We start from the raw sequence: 23,792 nt of genomic DNA, 5'->3' as shown, positions 1-23,792 counted from the left end.
GATTTGCAAGCAACAAGAAACACTAGGTATGATGAAGCGGGCTAAAGCCTGGAATCTTGAGTTAACCTGCCAATTAGAATAAACGTAAAAGGATCTCAGCAGAGATCTGCCTGACCTGGAAGAGCTACTACACTAACACCATATAACAATATCACTGGGTGTAGAGCTGAACTGGGGTTGGGAGAGTGGAAGGCCGGAATACTCCTTCAAAGGAGCACTGGCACAGATTCAATCCTGCTAACATATTTCTAGGATACAAAACAGTAATTTTTGGGACCATTCTTCAAAGGGCAAATGATTGGCTCAGGCTGGAAATTACTCATAACCAGAAAGTTGATGAGAGATCTGCAGGATAGCACTGACCAAAAGCAATACTTTGGGCCATTAGAGACCAGGAACTTAAAGGTCGTGGGTTATAAATAGCTGGTTTTGCTGAAGCTATGCTGTCACTTCCCAAAACAGCCTTACCTTCTCATCCAATGCTTTATGATGTTCAAACAAAGATTTCAATGCTTTTAGAACTTCAACTTCACTGGAGACACCAGAAGGAGACTGAGCTTGCCGCTTCACCACAGTCATCCTCAGGGAGCGTTCGTGTCTTGAGACCAGGCACTCCAGGTGCTCTAACAAAAGCTGCAAGGCAAGGAACAGCTCTAGACATTTCTCATTCAAAGTCAATGTGAGGTAAGAAAAGGCTTTATCTGTCCTCTTGTTGATTTCAGAGTATAGCAAAAACAAATATTAGAGTGTAACCCAAAAAAAAGTAGCCAAGTTTTACTAGCAGGCAATTTCTGCCATGAGCATGACTTGAAATAACTTTGCCAGGATCTCTAACAAAAAGCACTCATAAACACATTGCTCAAACAAAACTATGATGACACAAATGACTTTTTTTTTCAGAGCTGAAAGCATTTTGAAAGAGACTCCCTTGTCACTTTTGCCTCAGATAATCAGGTTTTTGTAATAATAATAAAAAACACCCTGTTGTACCACAAGCAAAAGTTGAACCAAAATATGTATGTACACATCATAGGAAGCAATGCATTCTCAAGTCATTTTCATTTCTCTTAAAAACAGCTATCTCCTGCTAACATCAGCAGCAAGCTGCTTTAAACTAAACTAATGATGTACATTCGGAACAAGTGTGATGTATGTCATTAAAGAATATCAGCATACAAAATATGTTACATAGATCACTTTGTTAAGTAACAAAACATTATTTCTGCCAGTGTCCGATGAGTAAGATTCCATGTCTTGGATTACTACAGCTAAATTAATAAATGTTATGTGGTAGATGCATACAATACCTACTGGCTTACAGATAACCAACTTCTTCTTTCAAGAATGTGTGTGTGTGTGTGTGTGTGTGTGTGTGTCTGTATAGGCCAGTAGCACCTTAGAGACCAACTTGGTATAAGCTTTCGAGTGCATGCACACTTTCCCAAGAACAAACTTAGTTGGTCTCTAAAGTGCTACTGGACAATTATATATATATATATATATATATATATATAGTGTCAGACCAACACGGCTACCTACCTGCTTCAAGAATCTAATCAGTGATGTTCACATTTGTTCCAAAAAAAAAAGGTGATGCAGTGAGATGTGGGTTCAGCAGGCAAAAATAGTCGAATATAGCAATCAGCAGGGGCTTTTTGCCAGTCAAGGATTTGCCCTTCCCTTATAATCCCAGACCTAGGGCTATCACAAAACTTGATTTCTGCAGCAGTTCAAGAGCATGCCAGAAAAAGCATCTGAACAGTAAAGGGTGGGTGCTATGCAGAAATGGTCCAGTAACAGGCAAATTCTGGAAGTGTACACAAAGCTATTTCCCTAGAAGGGGCAAGTTTAAATCTGCACACTAGTAATGGGGATGCTGCAGGTTGAGGTTTCTTAGCACACCTGGAGGCTCAGGATTGTTGAGATGTAGGGCAAAGATAGTTGTGACAGAGGACTGAATGGTCTCTGCAGGCATAAACATAAGCTGTACTGGAATAAGAATAAAAAAACAGCAACATTCTATAGAAATTAAATTGGATTTTACAGAGATTATGCTAAACCCTCCCCATTCAATCAAGAATACAAGTCTCCTATCAAACTCTATTCACTGGGTGGGAAATTCCATAAAAAAAGCCTTCTATCCTGTTAAACCTTATTGAGAGGGCAAACTGGATACAACTTGACAACTTGAACTGGCATACCTTGAGCCTAGGTCAAACCAAGTATTTTTATCTATTTGTGTTTGTTTCATAAAATTTATACACAGCTTGATTGTTTTAAAAAATGCTCCCTTTGAAGGTGGAGGGGGTGTTTCTTTCAAACCAGGCAGCCAACTGGGCTTCTCTACTCACCCTTGTATTATTACGCTCTGCTTTCAGTTCAGATATTTCCTCTTCCCTTTCCAACAGCTGCTCTCGGCATGCATTGAGTTCCCTAGTCAGTGTTGCAAATTCCTGCAAAGCAATCACATTTTTACAATCATGCGGAGCCAGGTTTCCTCAGATTCCCCAGCTTTAAGTTAGCTTTTTTATGAAGAAAAAGAAGCATCTGCATGAAAAAACATGGTTGCATCACATGCACCCAAGAGGATCCACTTGTATTACCAAAAATGGGCTGTCACACAAAAGAGGATGAAAGTCATCAAAACAACCATCAGAATTAACAACAACAGAAAAGTATTACAACTTTTCATTCTGGGACTCCTTGGTGGGTTTTTGTGACACTTCAAAGGTAAGCAAAGGTTCTGTTTAGTGAATTACAGTACTTTGAAATACAGTGGTACCTCGGGTTACAAACTTAATTCATTCCGGAGGTCCGTTCTTAACCCAAAACCATTTTTAACCTGAGGCGCGCTTTCGCTAATGGGGCCTCCTGCTGCCACACGATTTCCGTTCTCATCCTGGGGCAAAGTTTGCAACCCGAGGTACTACTTCCAGGTTAGTGGAGTTTGTAACCCGAAGGGTTTGTAACCCAAAGCCTTTGTAACCCAAGGTACCACTGTATAATAAATGATATTCAGACTAATCTGTCACCCAGCCAGCTTATGTATCTGCAAAGCCAATATCAAAACTGCCACCCCAATGCATTCTAATAAGGCAGTACTGGTTCCACCAGAAGTTCTCCCCTGGGTAAGAGATTCTCACCTACTCCCCTTGGTACCAATTAAAGAAAGTAGAAACAGCAGGTAAAGCATTTCATTCCAATCAGTTAAGGCAGTGCAACATGCCAGCAATCAAGTGTATCTTCTGGACAGAAAACAGCTTGAGACTTACATGCCAGCTGCTGCCATATGTGAATCACAGTAGTGCAGATATACAGTTTTTTGTTTTGTTTTTCTCCCACATCCAGCAAAATTCAGAATACCCTCTTTAAAAATAAGCAATGTGGGCATCTACTTTTTTAGCAGTGGAACTCAGACATCATAAAACTAAACACAACAAAGAAATTTGCAGGCACTTCTTACTGTTTCCTTTCAGATTAGCTTTTGCTTCCATTTTGGACTTTTCCTGAAATAATTTCAGCTTCCAAGAGTCGTAAGCTTGGGGGGGTCTTTAGGTAGGGTAAAATAGTTTTAATACAAACTATCTCAGTCATGAAGGTGTTTGTGTAAAGGAGAATTCCTTGTTTATCTTGGCCCTCTAAAGATCTATGCATTCAGCATCAGATAATTTCTTAGTCAATGTTTCTTTATAGATTATTGATACTTCTGATACACACATACTCCATGCAGCATCCCTAAGGAACTGGTGTGGGTCACACACCAATGAGCCTTGCATTAATTAGAACCAATGAAAGGCTAAACCTGTCTCAAAATACCCTAAGACAGGATGAAGTAGGGCAGTGAGGCAGGTTATCACTTGTCTACCACTGTGTTCAATAGATTTTCTTCACTTTTTCTGCTATACCCAATGCCTTGTAGAAATAATTCTAGCAAGTAACAATATCTGAACTATTTAAAACACAAATACTGTTATTTGCCCTGAGCATTTGGTATGAGGCAGGCTACACATCTAAAAAAACGGAAGTAAGTCAAAGTATTGTTGTCTCAGCCAGAGAGCAACGTCAAAGGTGCCCGTCAATGCAATCTTCACAATGAGCCTGAAGTATGTTTCCCACAACAGTATTCAATAACTACTGTTTTGCTTTTTATAACAACAGGGACATACATGGACTCATTTGTTACAGAAGCTGCAGTGATTATGTCTGTGCTAGGGGTGTAGAACCTCCCTGGCAACACAAAGATATGCACAACAAAGCAGGTAGTTAAGGCAGGCGGCTAGGGAAATTAAAATAACAGCAGACACTTCCCAGCCAGCCAGCCCTTCCTCATTGTCCCTTCTCTAAACTGGAGGTCTTACAAAAGTAAATTCCAATTGGTAAATTCTAACAGCTGCAGGGATTACTTCTGAAAGGGCAAGGCTGAACCAAGTAGAGTTCAAAACAGGCAACCAAAATAAGAACTGTGCCGGGAGCCCACCCACCCACTTGATGAAGCATTTGAAATAGCTTGAAGGGAACCGAGTGGGCCTGTCGCTATGTTTCCTGAGCTTCAGAATGCAAACAAGAGAACAGCATTTATGCAGTCATCCTGAATTATCACTGCTTTGTAGTTTGGCATACAAATTAAGATACTGTAGTAGTAGGAGAAAAATTCCTGTGTGCATGTTGATTTTTCACTGAGACACTAGAGGCCTAGCTTGAATACATGCATATTAGATGTGGCAGTCTGTAAAAGGATTCAGACAAGTTAATCGGAAAGGATCCAATAAGCTTCATGTTAATTTTAATATTCCTGACTTTCAAGAGTAGAAATTAGTCTCAGATTTCATCATCTGCATATGCAGAAAATCCAATTCACAACATTCCAGCAGATGTTTAGAGTGACCAAGAAACAGAATCCAGAAAGAAACTATATAAACGAAGGCACTGGGCTAGATACAGGAGCAGACTTGCTTCTCAACGCTGGGTCAGTAGAAGCAGCAGTGGTGTGTGGTCAATGGACTAGGGGGACTAGGCTAAATGTTCTTGGTATATTAGACTATTAAAGCCTAGTGCCTCCTTCCCAAAGTCCAGGAAGCTTCTGCCCAGCTTAGGGAGGGAGGTGTGATTCTCGGATGAGGTGCAGGGCCCTCCAGCCACCTTCTCAAAGCCTGTCCAGCTTTGGGAATGAGGCAGCAGGGCTCCAGCATCCTGTCAGAGGCCTGGTGCTTCCTTTCCAAAGCCCAGGAAGCTTCTGCCCAGATTAAGGAGGAAGGTGTGATGCCCACACATCAGGACATTGACCCCCTGAATCGGCCTCACATACTGGTGCTTCTGGCCCTAACTGTCCCCTATGAAAAGAGTTCACCGCATGCCACTGAGAAGCAGGGTACATTTTCAGCCCCTTCTCCAATGTTATTCATGTGCATTTCTTAAACAAGTGAACTGCTGCCCAAACAGCTTTCATTACATTTCCAGTGGTTTCCCATCAAGGTATTGATAAATAAAACACTGGATTTTGATGGATCTTGATCATTTTCTGATAACTCTGGAGGACTTACTAGCTAACATGGCTGGAAGTTCTGTGAAAGCAGCCTTTCCCAACCTGGTGCCCTCCAGCTGTTGTTGGACTCCAACTCTAAACAGCCCCGGCCAGAGCAACCAATGGTCAGGAATGATATGAATTGTTATCTAGAACAGGCATATCCAACTCCCAAGAGACTGCGATCTACTCCCAGTATAAAAAAACTGACAGTGATCTACCCAGTGTCATTGCCCAGAGTTGCGATCGACCTGTTGTACATGCCTGATCTAGAACATTGGGAAGAAGGCTCCTGTAGTGGATCTTTAAAATCTGGAGTATCTCATGCTGAAGACATGGTTACTCACACACGTCATCTCACTAGCTGGTAGTGATGAGTCAGTTGGGAAGACAATATGAACACAAACGGAGAAAAACCCATGACAAATCTGACCAACCACAAACCTATGTAAAGGTACCTTGCAATGGTGATGGCAATGAACTATACATTCTTTACCACTAACACTTCTGTTCAATGCCATTTAGTAAACTTCACCTTGTAATACTTCAAATATCTGCATCCTAAACCATATACAGCATTAAAGGACTAGCAGGCCTTTGTTCTGATTCTGTAAGGCTCTTCTCATGTCCCTGTAACTGTTTTCCCAATGCCATCTTGAGGAATCCATGGCACAGGAAAAGCTTGCATCCAAGTCTTGACAAATCTAGGAGTAGCAGGTATTTTGAGACATTTTAGAATCCTTTTGAAATGCTAAGTCTCTTTTCTTGATTGCATATAATGGCAACTGCAGAAACATCCCTAGAATAGTTGTTGATGGAGCTAGATCTGTGATGTTATGGATCTAAATTAAAAATGCCCTGTGTTTTGCCAGCTAGCAAATGACTGTGAAATGTCATGGGGGGAAGGGAGAGATTTTAGCTGCATCCTCCATCATTCTCCCCATCCCTTCAACTCAGCTCTATCCTGTCCTCAACACAACCTAGAACTCTTACCAGGACTCTCTTCTTTATGCCCATCCAATACATCCTGGTTCTCATTCTCTTTATCCCCTGCCCTTTTGTTGCATCTCTCTGGCACTCCCACCACCACCCTTGGCTTTCTCCCCTGAACACTACCCCAACTATTCCCTTGAATCCCTTCTCTTCTCCAGCAATGTGTTGGTGCTCTAATCTTCCCTCCCCACTCAAATGCAGTGCTTTACATTTCCTCCCTAGTGACACCACACATACTGTATATAAACCATACTCCTTCCTGCATAACCATATCCTGGTTTCTGTTTCTTTACCCTAAGTGTGATGGAATGTTGCATGCTTGCTTTTAAGATTTAGTCTAACAGACAAACATGTCCCCTAACTGATCAATATCCCATCTTGTATCATCTTAATTTCTGGGAATGTGAAGTCTCCTTGTGAACTGGGAGGGGGAAGAGGAGAAAGAAAGAAAAATGTTTTCACACCTTTTTTCTGAAGTCCAAATTTGGTAAGGATGTATATACAAAGGGATTAAGGCAAGTGACAAATTTTACTTCAAACTCTTTCTCTGGGCCTTGCATGGCAACAGAGAGACTGTGCAACTTGTACAGTGGTGCCTCGCAAGACGAAATTAATCCAGTCCGCGAGTCTCTTCGTCTTGCGGTTTTTTCGTCTTGCGAAGCACGGCTATTAGCGGCTTAGCGGCTATTAACGGCTTAGCGGCTATTAACGGCTTAGCGGCTTTAAGAAAAAGGAAACAAACTCGCAAGACGTTTCATCTTGCGAAGCAAGCCCATAGGGAAATTCGTCTTGTGGAACGACTCAAAAAACGGAAAACTCTTTCGTCTAGCGAGTTTTTCGTCTTGCGAGGCATTCGTCTTGCGGGGCACCACTGTATGTTTAAACCGTCAAAGAGTTGTTCATGAAAAATTTCCTGTAGCCAAAATGAAAATTGCCCTAATCATCAACCCTGTGATCAGACACTAGTGCATGTAGAGCATCTGACTTGTACTTTACTTTTTGGCTAATAACTTTGTTTTTTTAAGTTAAATAAGCATTTCCTTAAATTCAGTTGCATTTATCTTTAGGTTCAAGAGACTGCACCGCCACCTATAGGAATGTTGCTTGCTACTGATTGCCTTCATGCCTGAAAATGAGCTATGTGCTTAAAGTGGTTAAAGCGTTGAATTAGGACCTTAATATGATTTGTCACATGGTGGAATTACTCAAAATATAAAATGTAAGTTACAAAATTTAAAAATTTAGAAGGCGATTTTTAAAATTAATATAATTTTTAAAAATGTATTAATTAATGTTTATAAGAGCTACAACAAAATGCATATCAAACAAAATTAGAGGGAGGGACTCTTACATATTAAATGGGGCTGAAAACATTATTTATACTTTACACCAAACACTTTTCAAGAGCATTGGTTGCACGTTCATTTTTTGTCAAAGTGTGAGTGCGGCCAGTTGCAGTCCTTGGTTCAACGCTTGTTGGAACTTGTGCTCGCCCTACCTAAAGTACATCCTGACTAGATGGGTAAACAAATGATGATGCTGGCCCTGGCAGGTGTAAGGAGGTCACAGTTGCTTCTTCACTTTCATAGTCCACCAACAGCATCTAAGTTAAGCAACGTGTTTTATTGTATTCACAGGTCACATACCCAGTTATCTCAGTCATATCCAGAGATTTTATACCTCCTTCACTGTCAAACTTCTCACTCTCATTGCTAAAGGAGTACACATTGGTCACAATTTCTGTTGGATGAAATGTAGCAATGAAATCCTTGTGTTCCCCTGATCACTTTCACTCTTTCAAAGCGTCTTTCAGGAACATTTCTTCTTTTCTGTACTCCTCATTTGTTGAAAATAAGAACTGGATAGAAGAGATGTTATCTCAGCACCAGTTAAACAGTTCCAGCTGTGTCATAATTTTGCTTGATATGTATTTTGTTGTGCTTCATGAAATAAACTACTAACAATAATTCTTTCAAAGTGTTAATTCTATCATGCAATAGCAAGCTATCACTCAGCTTTGGAACACATTTTTAAAAGAAAAGCCTGACTAGCTTTTCAGACACTTTTTAATTAAATAACTTTATGATGAAATGCCTGAAGCAACTAATATTATGGTTGTGGCCTTGTTTATTCTGTTATATATTTCTTTGAGAAGACCCATTTATCCTAAATAGAACCCAATAAGGCAGACGTGTATTAACAATTTTTTATTTTATTTTTTGTAACGTGATCCCATTGAGATCCCAGGATGAAATTCTGCAGGTAGCTCTTAGAAATATTAAATGATCAGTACTGTACAAGTTTTTTGGAATTTTAAAATCATATTAATTTTTTTCATCACTTTAAAATTTTGTAACTTAAATTTAAATTTTAGAGTGAGTTCATCATATGACATATATTTAGGCTCATGAAGTTCTGAAAGATTCGTTTTTTAGGTCTTGAAATATCTCAATCTTGGGCTAAACTTTTAAGGTTTTTGTGTAGGTCTGGGAAGGCCAAAATTGTCAAATTTCTGAAATTTCAAACCTTCATAACTCAAAAACAGGATGAGATAAAAAATTAAAATTTTAGATTTTAACTTAGATTTGATCATTCAACAAATGTACAAAATATTAAGAAAATTAGATGACATGAGATTTAAAAGTTGGATCACTTGATATGGAATGATCCCACTGAGGAAGAATGTCTCTACAGTATCCTCAGGCAGGATGTTCTAATCGCCTAGCACAGAAACAAGAAAACAAAAAGGCTGCAGCTTTTAGAGATTAACTGGTTTATTATGGCATGAGCTTTCATTCAATTAGATGAAGATTTGGGAGATTTATTCTAATTCTAATGTTAAGCTAAATACTACCTTTCAGTCCTATGCTGCCTAGTCACTTTGGAACCACGTTAGAAGATGGTTGTCTTGTGGACAAGTTTAACAAGTCCTTCATCCTCAAGTTACTGAAATCCCTTATAAGCTTATACTTTTTCCAACAGACATTTTAGATTAGACCTTACCAGACCTTTTCTCTCAACCCTTGGATGGTAAATTGCATAGCCATAAGCTTTCCAGATTAGGCAGGGACACCTATAAATGGATTAGAAAGTGAAACACGGATGCCTAATCTTGGCTCAATTAAGAACTCTTAAAAACTTAAGACTACTGAGAAACGTCAGAAGACACCAAATGTGATTGTTCAAGTATTCGAAAGCAATGAATTTTTGGACGCATTTTATATCAGAGATTTAAAACCTATACTTGCTTCTCGTTTGCTTCCCGGTGTAGCTGAAGGTATCAAGTTTAATTTTAAAGCCCAAGTGGATATGGCACAGGCTACCCTAAGGGGTATCTGTCACACCTCAACTGTTTGAGCAAAAACAAAAGAACTTGTGATTTTAAATGTTAAGAGCATATCAATTATGTAAAGTGATTTTCTTAATATCGGAAAAGCCAAACACAGCAATGACTGAGAATGTGGAACATTTTTTTCAGATACAAGGACAATTCTTCTTTTCCCTACTGATTTGCCTCAGAGTTCAAAGAATGAATTGGGTCCATTTAGGATGTAAGTCACATTTTTGGCATCTAATTGGAATAACTGTTTGTGCCAGGCATAGTGGATCAAAACAGATACAGAAGCAATCAGTGTTATTAACTGCATCACAGATAATAATTAGTCCAGTGTGCACATAGGAGAATTTTAAAGAAGAAAAAAGAATGTCCAAATGAATCAGTATTGGACTTAAGGAACCCATCTCCTGATGGATCAGACCAAAGGCCTATCTAGTCCAGCATTGTGCTTCCCACATTATGCAGCCAGATACTCAGGGGAAGACCACAAGCAGGACATAAGGGCAATAGTTCTTTTCCATGGTTAGTCCCCAGCAACTGGTATTCAGATGTCTGCTGGCTCTGTGAAGGCTGCTTGTAGCCGCTATGACTAGTAGCTTTATTGTAAATGAATTGGTCTAATTCCCTTTTAAAAGATTGGTTTTTCCTACAATCCTACAATCCCACTGTCAGGGGGAAAGCCGCTAGGTCGGGCTAGAAAATGACAAGATGTAAGGTAGACCATTATGCAGTCACCTTTCTGAGAGATATCAGGGGAGAATAAAAATGAGACTGCCAGGTACAATCCATGATGCTAATCACAGCCTAATTCCAAAACTAGTCAAGCATATAGAGCAGGTAAAGAGACTTTATTATTTCTCTTGGGCATATCCAATAGATGCCCAGGGTGGTCACAGGAAAATAAATACAAATACGTTGCAGCAGCAACACTGGTCGTGCTCCTGAAGGAAAATGTATTGTCTGTTCACAGGCTGCCTGAGAGGTATGCATACATAAAGACAGAAATGAAAGGAAGGAGTAGGCAGGTTTGAGGGTGGAAAACAAAATTTCACACATTTTTTGATAGGCGTGAATTTTTAGGTATCAGTCCCACATGCATGCCATGTGTTTTGTCCAGTTCCATGGTGCTACCAATCAAAATTCTAGGAGTCTGGTGACTATAGACTCCCTGGGAATTTCTCAGCCCTCATAGTGTGCTTGGGGAAGTGCCTTTGGGGCTATGGCAATTAGTTCCCAAAAAGGTAAATCACCTATGGTCCACCAGGAAGGAAAAACTTCAGCCCTTTGAAAGTATGACCTTAGTTCGCATGGACCCTTCAAAATAGAGCAAAGAACTAGCCATTTTACCATGATGTACAGTGGGCAGCTCACAAAGTAGCTTCAAACAGCAGGGGAAAACCAACAGGCTATATGTTCATACTTAGGCGTTTCCCACTTCTAAGTTCCAAACCTGCAGGTCTCTGTTGTTCAAGCATGTTACGGTAAACAGATCACTATAAATCAGAAGCTCCCAAAGGTCAACTGCTCTTTTGTTTGTACTCAATGAACTTTTCATATAAGGGTTCAGCTTGGTAGGAAATCTCTGCTCCACGCAACTCTCTAGGAAATATTCTTTGTCTTATCTGTCAGGGGAATCACCTGACAGCACTAACTGTGCCCAATACTCTTTCCCAGTGCTTCTTTTCTGGGGGGACATGGGGGGACACATACCCCTAAACATTTTGTGAATCTAAGTTTGGCCTTATTGAGGAGCAGTATTTCTATATGAATAGGAAAGTGAGAGTACCCCTAAACATTTTTAAAGGGGAAAAAACTGCTCTTTCCCCCTCTACCCCTCAAGACATTTGGAGTAGCCTATGGCACTGATACTCCATTTCTTAACAGAAACAAATATGAACAGAAGTTCATGCCTATAGCCAACACAACTCCTGAAAGAAGTAGAACTAGAAGAAAAGCAGCTGCTTGTGGAGGTTTGGACAGGCCTCAACACTTGCTTTAAGAGCCTGGAGTATTTCCATCTACCAAGAAAAGGTGAAAAGCTATGGTGGGCAGACACTGCAAGGGGTATCCTGCTTACCTGATACATGTACATGCTGAAATTAATGCCATTGGACAGATGGCTGGTTATGGATTTGTTCCCTGTATTCATGCTGGGGAATCATAGCCAGCTTGATCTGTAAATCCATGGCTCTGCCAGGCCGAGGGGAGAACAGCAACTAAATCCAGAGATGAAGGGTAGAGGCAGCCTAAGTTCCATGTCCTGCTGCAGACCCTGGTGCCTGAGGTTCAAACCAGCAGGAAGTTGCTTCTTGCAGAATCTGTCTGTCCGGGAGGAGGAGGAGAACTGGGCACTGGAATAGTGTCAGCGAAGCCCTTGTCAAGAGGAGCCATTTGGAGCTCACGGAAATTCCCCATCTGCTGCCTGTGCTAATCACATCCCTTTTCAAGATCCAGGGGAGGCAGCAGTGCGACTTGGTAAGGGAGGCAAAAATGCTACAAGCAGAAGCTGGGAGCCGGGAGAGCCAGCAGCCTCCCCCAGAGGATCTCACAGATGCACAAAGTCCCTTTGCAATGACCTAGTTTGCTCTGCATTGCTTGCATGTTCCCTATACAGAACGTCGGAGGGAGAGGAATTGAAGCAAGAGCAGAGAGTAAATCCGCATAGCCCCTTAATCCAAGCGGCTGCAGAGCCCGAGAGGCGTAACCCTCCCTTGGCTGACCTGGCATGCTCTCTGCCCAGCTGCTCAACATGGATGAGTGCAGACACCAGAGCTGTGGCTCTCAATCCAAGACGTGGGCACTGAGCATGTGAGGCCACAAAGGGGCGTGTGCCTGAAAATCAGCTACGGCAGAGCCCATTTAGGGCCATGGTACCTTTTGACCAGCTTGGAATTTATTGGATCTGGCTGACCCAACTGGAAATTTGCCAAGGGCAGAAGGTCACTCAGCTCAGTGAGGAAGCAGAAAGACCAAAATGTGTCAAGGCCAGAAGGTGCTCATACTGGGCTTGTAAGCAGCCTGTCTGGCTGAGTGCTTAGCTCTCCCTCCCTTGCCAAGCTCTTGCAGACTGCTGTCGCTGCTCAGCTGAATGTGAAGTACCCTGGGGTTGGTAGTACTATAATGCAAGAAATATTTTAGTTTCTTTCCCCCTTCTAAAAATACAGGTCCTCCCCCTTCTCACTACAAGCCAGAAAGTGAGCTGTCATACCCTTTGCTAGCCTCTGAGGATGCTGCAGGGCCTAGCATCTCAGTTTGGGGTTCATGGTTGACCTGCTAAATAATCACCTCAGAACATGGCTGCCAAGGTTAATCCCAACCCTGGGCTCTCTTCTGTTCTGAGAGATATGCACATGAGACTCAGAGCCTTGGACACACAATATTAGTAACAGCCACTCACACTGTTTTCAAATAATCTTGTCTGCATTTCACTGAAGGTAAACTCAACCATCCCCACTACACACACACACACACACACACACACACACACACACACACGTTCAATCATCTGCATGAAACAAGGAGACAGTGACAACTACATTTAGGATTGGCTTATTATCCTCCTGCCTGGAAGCTGCCAAGTGCTACAGTGTCATGCCTACCAATTTTCTTCAGTAAGAATGCTAAGACCACAGGTAGCCAAACACAATGCTCTCCAGATGTTGATGGACTACAACACTCATCAACCCTCACCACTGGCCATGCTGACTGGGACTGATGGGAATTCTAGTTGAACAACTTCAGGAGGGTATCACATTGTCTGCACTTGCTTTAGACAATAAAAGTCCACGTCAGTTAATGCTGGACTTTGTGCAAAATCTTTGTAATGCTTTAAAACTGCAGCTGTTCCTAGTGGCAAGGAACCTTCACTGCACTCTTTTTGGTGCCTGCTAAAAACATTTTCGTTTAGGCAAACCTATCCAATATGTAAAATGTTGACATGCACTTTAACCTGGCTTTTAAGCATATACCGTAATTGAATTTAATTTTTTTTAATGTTTTAAATAGTTGTTTTTAACTATTTTCTTTACTGATAATTCTTACTGTAAACCACTTGGAGGTTTTATTGCAATCTAGCTGTGAAATAAACAAACATAAATAAACCTAGGTATATGGATTACTTTTGATTCAAGCCAATGTCAAACTTTGGCTTGGATTTTATGCATCCTTTGAGTAAAATTATAATGTGTGTGGGGAAGGGTAGAATACTTACTCACATCTCATTGAGAGACAGATAGTGGTGTGCCCAGAATTCAGGAGCAGCTTAGTACACCATTGTATGACTCAAATACTTGCAAAAAAAATTCCACTTTCTGATTTTGTATGAATGACTTCTAGATTCAGCTCCAGGAGGAGTAACATGGGAAGTAGACCAAATATATCCCCTTTGAAGTCTTCTAAGCACTGAAGTTTAAATAATAAATATATGGGAGACACCCATTATGGTGCCCGGATTTCAACTACCAGCTAATGGGGTAGGCAATGAAAAGGCCATGGCCCCAGAGACCTGCTCTGTGCAAGATCTGCCTCTCTGAGGTGAATTTCACAACCTCCACCTGTTTGACAGAATACAGTCTTCCTCCACTGCCGACAGCGGCAAAGGTGGAGGAGGAGGAGGAAGGAGCAGCCCAAAAGGGCTGCTTTCAGGCTGCTTGTTCCTCCTCCTCCACTGACAGCCACCGACAGCTGCCGACAGGGACCCTCAATCGAGTATAAACTGAGTGGGACTTTGTCAGCATAAAAAATGTGTTCCACCCACAGCATCTTTGGTTGGGTAAGGTATGCCTTTTCCTAGGCTGTTACAGTAAACATCGAAAATTACTGTGCTAGATGATGTAATAGCACAATAGTTACCCATTATTGGAGTATTTCCGCAGCCTAGAAGTCTGCAAGATTTATCATAAAACAAGGTATTAAGGACAGGGCTTTCTGTCTTCTCTTACCTTTTAAGTACCGTGTGAAGCTGGATTGAGCAAACTATTTTCTCTGGCCTCATCCCTCCATGGTCCGGATCATGGGTGCACATGAGCACCCACGCCCACAATTTCCAGCATCTGCGCAGACGTGTTTTCCAGCGTCTTGTCAATGCGATTTGTGGCACTGCACTGTGCCGGTTTAGTGCAATGCGCGGGGACTCGTTGAGCGGGCGGCTTGGTTCAGGGGCAGCTCGTGAACTGGTAAAACAACCCCCGTGGGCTGCTTGTGGCCCATGGGCCTTAGGTTGCCAACCCCTGGTTTAGATAATCTGCTTCCTTTAGGTGTACCTGCAGCTGGCTTGCCACCACCATCTCAATCACCTTGCTCAGGAAAGGAATACTAGAGAGGGGACAGTAATTTTCTAAGACCTCTTGATCCAGGGAGGCCATCTTTAAGACAGAGGCATTAACCACACCATGGAACTCTATTACACATATTTTTCCCTATGACAAATATTGTCATATGTATGTATGTTGTTCCTTTGAAAGAGAACTTGAATGCCTTCTGTCAAGCTTCCAAGTATAAACACTGTATCTTTTCCCTATATAAACTGTCTTCCAAGTGTAAATCTGTATTTAATGCCCTTGATATAATATGAATCAACTGTAAATGGTGTGAGCAAGGAATAAATGTTTGGGTTTGAAAAGAATGCACAAAAGAAGCAATGAATGATGTTGATAAGATACAATGCTCATACTTGGAATTGTGACTGGAGGCATCCAAGTTCTCTTATAAACGAAGAACACACATAGTATGTTATTATGCGTGTACCTAACTTATTAAAACGCATAACAGAATGGAACAGTTTGGGAGAAAATAAACAGGCAAAGGCATGATTAAGCAGTTCCTGCAGCATTGTAAATGAACACCTCCGATTCCACCTGAATCGGGGGGGGGGGGTGGAAGCTAGCATAAATAAAACATTACCCTGGGCACCAGCTATGGGTCTTCCCTAGATTTCAGCACCACCTGCTGGTACTACCACGCCACAACACTGTACCAAACCTGTTCAGCTTCCCCTCAGTTATCAGGGATGGATTTTCATGAGAATAAACACTCTATAGCATCACAGTATTAATGTTAGAGTACCTGTAGAAAAAATGCTAATTATGAATTTGCACAGAATACAATTATTGTGTCAAAAAGGTTTATTAAAACTTTCATGAGTTTAGGTACTTGTGCTAAGGGCACACACAAAGTCCATGCTGGGAAGAGTTTGTAGCACTGCTTTTGACAATCTGTTTATAAACATACTGCAAAAAGATGGTAAATTCTTCATATCCTACAGTGCTATGTGCTAGCTTAGAACTTCACATTTGGCTCTCCCTCACGTAAAAGGTAGTAATACAGGTAACTCGCATCTTACACAAGGGTTATGCTCCTGGTCATTTAGTGTATAAGCAAAATTGTGTAAAGCCAGAGCAACCTCTTGAAACCTCAAAAAACATTGCTGCACTTACCAATGAGGAACAAATGCAGCTCTTAGTTTCCCTCCTCCTCTTCTTTGCTGATTGATGCTTTGGGGGATTAAGTGCGAACAAGAAAAAGTACTTGACTGTGGTTTAGAACCACAAGTGGATTGTGTGGGCTCATCTAATGCTGCTACTGGTAGTTTCTTCATCAGGAACATGGTGATTGGCAACTGCCACTGTTGTTTCTTGGGTTTGTCAGGCATTTCCTTTTATGGTCTCCTAGTGCTGTAATGTCACGGATGATATTGAGGCTGCATTCCATGGAGGCATCAAACTCTGGAATCAGATCATTTGCATGCTTTGTTTCTTGAAAGAGTTTATAAGAAGTTATGCAGCTTCCAGCTTGCTGTCTCATGCTCACCATCCTCATCCTCACATTCTGAACTTGATCTGACCAGTTCCTCAAGCTCTTCAACAGTCAATACCTGTTGGCCTCCAATTAGCTTTTCCCCTAAATATGGTCAACAAAGCTACCACCACCCACTTGCCTGGCCATCTGCACAATGTCCTCAAGCTCAGTGGCAATGCTTGGAAATCCCTCAAAATCATGCACATACATGTTCTGTCTGTATGCATTCACTGTTTCAGCCCTGATTGCATTCACTGTCTGTTTGATGTAGGTGACGCAATGGGCAATATTGAAGGACTTCCAGCATCCATCACATTGATCATCCAAGAGAAGGTGAGCTTCATGTAAGCAACCTTGAAGCAGTGAATCACACCATGATCCAGACGCTCGATGAGGGAAGTCGTATTGGGCACTATGTGCAAAGCAGAGGGGCTTGGGCTACCCAGAAGCAGTATCCACAAGCAGCATCACTTTAAATTCCAGGTGAGACTCTCTCAGTTCCTTCCAGTCCAGAAATTATGGAAAAGTCACCCAGGCCTTTTTGTTGGATTGCCAAACCACAGGAAGGAGACCTGTACAGCAAGCATCTTTAGTTGCATGTGGTATGTTTTTGTAGCCTCTTGTCTGCAGATGAAGTTTCCCCTGTCATTTGGACATTCATGAGGTTGAAGTGGATCTTAAAGCTGTTATGCCAAACTGGGCTGGCTTTCCACAACTGTGGTGGAAGGTTTGAAGTGGTCATAGAGACTGAGAGCCTTTTGCAGCAAGATGCTGCCCTCCACAGGAACACATTTACAGTTCATGTCTTCCAGCAACAGCTTCAATGCCTTCTCCATCTTCACCAAGGCCTTGTCCCACACTTGGCTCCTCACCTTTGCAGTTAGTGGTGTGCTTGCTGCCACAAATCTCCCCACAAATCTCCTTCTCACACACCTTGATGGCACAGGGGCTGGACTTGTTCTGTCCATATTTGCATGCCGCAGCACACATAGGCATGCCATCCTTCAAATAGTCCAGCACAACCACTTTCTCTTCCAGCATGGGAGCCACCCTCTGCTTCTTTGGTTTCTCAGTAGCTGATGACAATGATACCTTGTGTTTGGGGGCTGTTCTGCAGTCTGCAACTCTCTCCAAGTACCTCCTCCACACTCCAACCTACCCCAATGTCTTTCCAAACTCCTCCACAAGTCTCTCTGGCCTCCTCCAATCTCTCTTCAACCTCTTCAACCACCTCCTCCACTCTCTCTCCACACTCCAATTACTCTCTCAACCACTCTCCCAAAGACTGACGGATTGCTGGCCATTTTTTCCTCACTCTGCCTCCCCACCCCTCATGCATTTAATGGTGTTCAGCATAAAGCTGTACTCAAGTACAGTATAATAAGCATAAGATGCAAGTTACCTGTGCTTCATTTAATTAGTTACAGAGTAACCTTCACTACATGTACATACACATCATGCCCCATCCAACAGGTAGCACACTGCTGCATCAAATTCCATGAAAGCTGAGTCAGGAGGGAATCACAGAATTGTAGAGTTGGATCATTTAGTCGAACCCCCTGCAATGCAGGACTATGCAGCTGTCCCAAACAGGGATTGAACCTGCAACCTTGGCATTATCAGCATAACGCTCTAAACAACTGAGCTATACAAGCTGACTTAGGAAGAAATGAGAACCAGAATTAAAAGAACTATGAAGATCAGAGGAAATCTGTTATTGGCACACTACTAGTTAAGGTGTTAGAAATTAATTAGAACAACTCTGGAAATAAAACTGCAAACAATTATGACTGAACAGTTTTTTTCCTTGGAATTTAGCCTGGGGCACTGAGGCAGTCTCTAGTTTTAAATAAATAGCTACAAAAAAGACCAACATTCAGTTGCTAAATGTAGTATTTTACATGTGGCAGCTGGCCAATTCCCCAAGAACCAGATTTTATGTTCCTTACACAAGCTTTCAGAACAGCCTTCCTGGACATGTGAAGAGATTAAGCTCCATCGTAATCAGACATGGGTGCAGTTATGGCCATTTGTGACCTAGGCCTATAATTCCTGAGCCCCACAAATCCTGCTTGGAACTGCCTGCAATCATGATAGATAGACATATGAAGTTATGACTGTATACATAAAGTTACTACAGCATGTATAGCAATGTCTAGTTTTTCTCCAGCAAACGATCAGCTGGAAAAATAGCTGTATTGCTGTATTGAGCACTTCCAAATTGTAAACCTACTCATTCACAGGGAACTGCAACCCCCTCCAGAAGAGGCAACCCACCTGCTCCTAGGCTGACTGGCTCATCCATTATCAGCTCCCATCATATCTTAATTACACTTAAGCTTTTTCTACCTCATCTAGCCCACCACCAACTTCAAACATCAGCTCAGAGAATCCAGACACACCTGGATCCGAGGACAAGGATAAAAAGAGTTAGGCATCACTGATATGTCACCTCTGGTTCCCTTATGTTCTTACCCACAAGTTTCATATGGATGTTACATTTCTTAGAAGGCAGGATTGGACTCTTATTACATCCAACAAGATGAATTTCAGTGGAGCCAACTGGTGGTCTTCTAGCACTATCTCCTAGTCAGAGCAAAACCACTGCAGAGTTGTACCAGTCAGTCCAGAAAGACACTGTTGTCAATGCTATTGAAATATTGCGAACAAGAAAGTATTAACACTGAGAAAGTGATTGCTGCAATTAGAGCTGGAAGGGGCCTCAAAGATCACCTAGTCCAACACCTTGCTAAAGCAGAAAATGCCGTATTATATAGTACCCGCTATAAGCAGCTATGCAGTTAATTTAGAAGGAAATAAGAAAAGGTTTCAAAACTCCATCCCTGGCAAGTGCCTACAGTGATGAGAAACCAATGCATTATGCATTACATTCATGTCCAACTTTAGCCGCATCCTCTCAAATTAGACTAAGAAAGCCATGCCCTCTGTCCTGGCATGCCCATGACTTTTCCTGCTGTTGCCATCTTTTAGTTTCCACAAAATCTGTGTATTTATCTTACCTGAGGTAAAGCAGAGTTCAGTTGCCTCTGCAGCTGGTCTCTCTCATGCACGGTCTCCTGTAGCCGGCCCTGAGTCACAGACAGAGTCTCACGTGTTTCCCGAAGAGTCTCTAGCAGCTTGTCTCTCTCATCAAGCATATTCACCATCAGCTGTTCAAAGTTGGCATCAGAATCAGAGCCCGGCTGTGACCCCAAGGGGTCACTCTCGCTGATGGTAGGCATTACCTCACACATCATGGCAATACTTGGCAAATGCCCCGCGTTACAGTAAGATCAGAGACTGGCAGGGAATTCCTCCTCAGGATGCCTCTTAAGGCTCTATAAACAGTAAGCTAAGGTCACATGGTTACTGTAGCCAACTGCAGGTTGTTGCAACTGTCAAATGCAGGCTGCATGGTAAGGTCCGTAAACCCTCCATTTCTCTTTGCAAACAGCTGAAGTTTACATTACATCTATCAATGTCTGAAAAGGTCATCAGAGCATTTTTAACATCAAATACATCAAGTAATTAAGACCAGCAAGACCCCAGGACTGAAGGGTAATCCTGTGAGGGTTGTTCCAGATAACTCTGGCATATATTCCTGAGACCCCTCCAGTGATGGTCACCAGCCATGGCAGAGCTCTCTGTCATTCAGAAAATAGGATGTCCCCTTTCAACACACATATACACACACATTTGCCGCCTTGAAAGATTCAGAAGTATTAGGAAGTCCATGAAATATTTCATTTTCCTTGATATCGTTAGTAGGAAGTCAGCTTGGACAGATCAGCCAATGGCTTGTGAAGTCTTGAGTGGCATCAGAGCAGACTGATCACTCTCCAAGCAAGGTTATGCCTTTGCCAAATACCTGTCGTACTTCGCTCTTGATCTAGAATCTGTGGAGAAAGAACATTGATTCATTAGAAAAGTGTCCATCTATTGCTTTGCAATTTTTTTCCTCTCAAGAACTTAGATTAGTATATTGCCTTTTTTATTTCCATGAGATAATCCAAAAGAGGGTGTTTTTACAGCAAGCTCTGCACCACAGGTTTCAATTAACTTGTTTACCATCTGTTTCTTGTTACCACCCTTAATTTAGACATGATATTTCTATGTATAGATTCTAGATGCCATGAACCACTTCCCCTCATTTCAATTGTTTTTATCTTGTTTGAGGTTCCATTTCCTCAGCCCATTTTTATAAGGTTGTGTCTTAGAGTTAAGTATCACGTTCACTAGCATCATTCCACCACATTTCCAAAGAAGAATATTGTATACATTATTTCTATTTGCTATCTTAGTTATTGGCCTTTCTGCATGACCAGATAACAGGTACAATAAAAAAGCAGTAATGTTTATTATTTATTGAGCACTTATAGTAAGTAGGTATGATACAAGCTGAATAAAAATACAAGGACCTGCCACAAAGCTTAATTCAAATAAACAGAAAAGAAAAAAAGTGGAGGGGTAAAAATAATAAAGTCAAGATACACTATATCAATTAAAATGTTATTGTAAGAATCAATGAGATGTAGATGATCATGCTTTGATATATAATGCACCGCAGGTACAAGGACTAGCTAATGAATGGACATGAAACTGATTTAAACAAAAGAAAATGTGAAGCTTTTTTTAAAAGGAGAAAGAACCAGAAATATGCAAAAACAGGGAGGACAGAGATAACAATGATAATAGTAACAACAACAACAACAATTTTGTATTTATACCCTGCCATTCTGGGGAAATGAAGGAATAAAGGTATAATAATTTGTTTAAAGCATTTCTATGCCATATTTATGGCTTAATAGAAACTCTATCAGCCAGCTCTACAAAGGAAGGAACTGAGAAAGCATTATTTCACATTCCTGCTAGATGAGTCATAACTATTAGCAATAGGGACCCTCCAGATCATAAGAGAGTGGGCAGATTCATGTTAGGAGACTTTTAGATATCCTCTTCCTAAACTGTATGGGGCTTTAAAGAGAATAACCAGCTCAGAAACACATCAGTAACCAGTGCAGATAACACAACTCAACCATATGCCCCAAACACAGACTCAGGTATGTGGTGCTTCTGCTGTGTGCAGGTGCTCATATACCCACATATGTAGACACACACATGCCTGTGGACTAAGCAGACTTTTGTCCTTTCCAATTCTATGATTTAGTAATTCCTGCGCTAGCAACTTCAGGCACTGTTACACAAGTGCAATGAATTCTTTTAGCATCAAACTAAAATCAGTAACAAGCTAAGAAATCAGTTATCTTTTAAGGGATTATTATCCACACAAAAAGGAAGGGGTTGCAAGGAGAATCTAGCCATAAATTTGATGAAAAATACACTCAAGGGGAAAACTTATCACATTGTTAGAGTCATTCAAGCTGAACACAGTTCTGCTTCTGTTACAAGAAGATAAATGTCAAGCATTTCTGGGAAGAGGCTTTTCAGCACCACTTTGCCCGGAAAGAGGGTACTAGATGCCACCAGCAGAAGACAATATACATTCTCAGAAAGGAAGAAAAAAGTCTGCAATTTATTAGTATGTAAATATAGATTCAAATGCCAAGCTTTACTGAAGAGGATGCTACTGAATGCTAGAGCTGCATGAAGACCCTGATCAGCTCAAGTTATTGTGGTCTTCATATTTGACATAGCAGAATGTTGGAGATAGCACCATCACTGACACAGCATTTTTGTGTCATTTCTTCCAGAGACTAAAGTCAGTATGCTTCAATGACATACTTTTCTGCTGATGGAGAGAAAGTATTGACGAGGAAAGGAAGCAATATTTGTATCTTAGAGAGATTTGTATCTCACTATTATAATGCAAAATCTTTACTCAGGATGATTTACTATCCTTAAAACAATAATCTAACAAACACACACAATACACATAAGAGTATAAAGGAAAGCAGGGACAGGCTCAGCAAATAAACTAGCGCCTGGCAAAACAAAAGTCTTCTGGAATAAAAGTTTCCGCTGCCTGGCAAACAATGGCAAGAGGGGACCTGAATCTGTTCCAGTACCACCAGAGTAGGTTTGGGAGGTTTTTGTGGGGGGTGGGAGTGGGGGTGGGGAGATTGAGGGGAAATTCCACCATGTGAGCAGAAGTTATTCTACAAACACTGTTATTGTGAAGGATACAACCCTTAATTTCACAGAGTATGCTTTCCTGATCATTAGTTATAACAGGAACATTTTCATGAACCATGCTGCCTGCCTCTTAAACCTTGACCGTGTTTCACTCTTGAATGAGCGAGCCATGCCTTAACTACTAAAGCTGGGGTAGCCAACATGGACGCAATGACAAGTTTGATAACTTTCCCTGTTCACAGAAAGCCACACATAAATGGCCTACAATAAGCAAAAAAAACCCCAAAAATAATATGCAGTCATCACCAGTCCACTAATGAATACCCGGATGAACAGGTGGGTTTTATCCAGGCACCAAAATGCCAGTAAAACTGCTGCCAGGCATACCTCTTGAGAAAGGGTGTTCCCAAGTCAGGGTACTACCCCCAATATTCTTGTAACCTCCATGTATATGCCATTCCACCAAGAAGGATGCTGTAAATACAGTATTATTTGTTAGCATGCCTTTCAATCAAATAATTATCAAGGCACCTTAACAATTCAAATGTTTGAAATTTGACACAATGAAGATGGGGTGTTTCACTTATTAAGACAGTGCACATTATTTGTGACAAAAAAGAATGGGGTTATAAGTATTGGTCAACAATATTTTCAGTTTTAACTCTTCCTTGGATACAATGGTTCAGATTCAAGCCATTTCTCCAATGACATGAAATGCATTTCAGCTATGAGCTGTACAATTTGTAACCACAAAGAGGCTGAAATATAGAAACTGATTTCATTTTGTTCTCTTTGCATCACACATTCAGAATAATTATGACAGCAGCAGACCAAGAATGCAAACCTCAAGACTTCTCATCTTGTCCTGGAATAGAAACTAGAGCTAGCTTGCATTCTTGGATGTTTAGGACAGAGCAGACCTCACTTTAACTCCAGAATACCTGGTTAGGAAGTAAAGCAGGTAATTTTCTTCTCTTTTTCCCCTTTTTGTTTACTTGTTTTCACCACACCTCCTAACATTCTGCATCTCTACTGCCCTAGATCCACATAATT

The 23,792-nt window shown here is 41.3% G+C and overlaps 1 protein-coding gene across 8 annotated transcripts in view; it reads right to left on the bottom strand.

Annotated features, from left to right (window-relative positions):
* Window positions 1-23,792, bottom strand: part of PPFIA4 (PTPRF interacting protein alpha 4) — a 116,034-nt gene that overhangs the window by 51,606 nt on the left and 40,636 nt on the right. For 7 of the 8 annotated variants that reach the window (XM_081010579.1, XM_081010581.1, XM_081010582.1 and 4 more), the window contains 3 exons: window positions 19,667-20,542; window positions 2,352-2,453; window positions 469-633 (listed from right to left, as the gene is read on the bottom strand). In XM_081010579.1, the coding sequence (XP_080866705.1) occupies window positions 469-633; window positions 2,352-2,453; window positions 19,667-19,903 (504 nt within the window). In that variant the 5' untranslated portion in view covers window positions 19,904-20,542. Of the gene's footprint in view, window positions 1-468; window positions 634-2,351; window positions 2,454-11,928; window positions 12,184-19,666; window positions 20,543-23,792 lie in introns of those variants that run through there. The other variant, XM_081010585.1, reaches the window with a different exon arrangement.

Source organism: Podarcis pityusensis (genome assembly GCF_964106645.2).
Source record: "Podarcis pityusensis genome assembly, chromosome: 6".
Taxonomy (NCBI): Eukaryota; Metazoa; Chordata; class Lepidosauria; order Squamata; family Lacertidae; genus Podarcis; species Podarcis pityusensis.
This window is presented reverse-complemented; position numbering and strand designations above follow the sequence as displayed.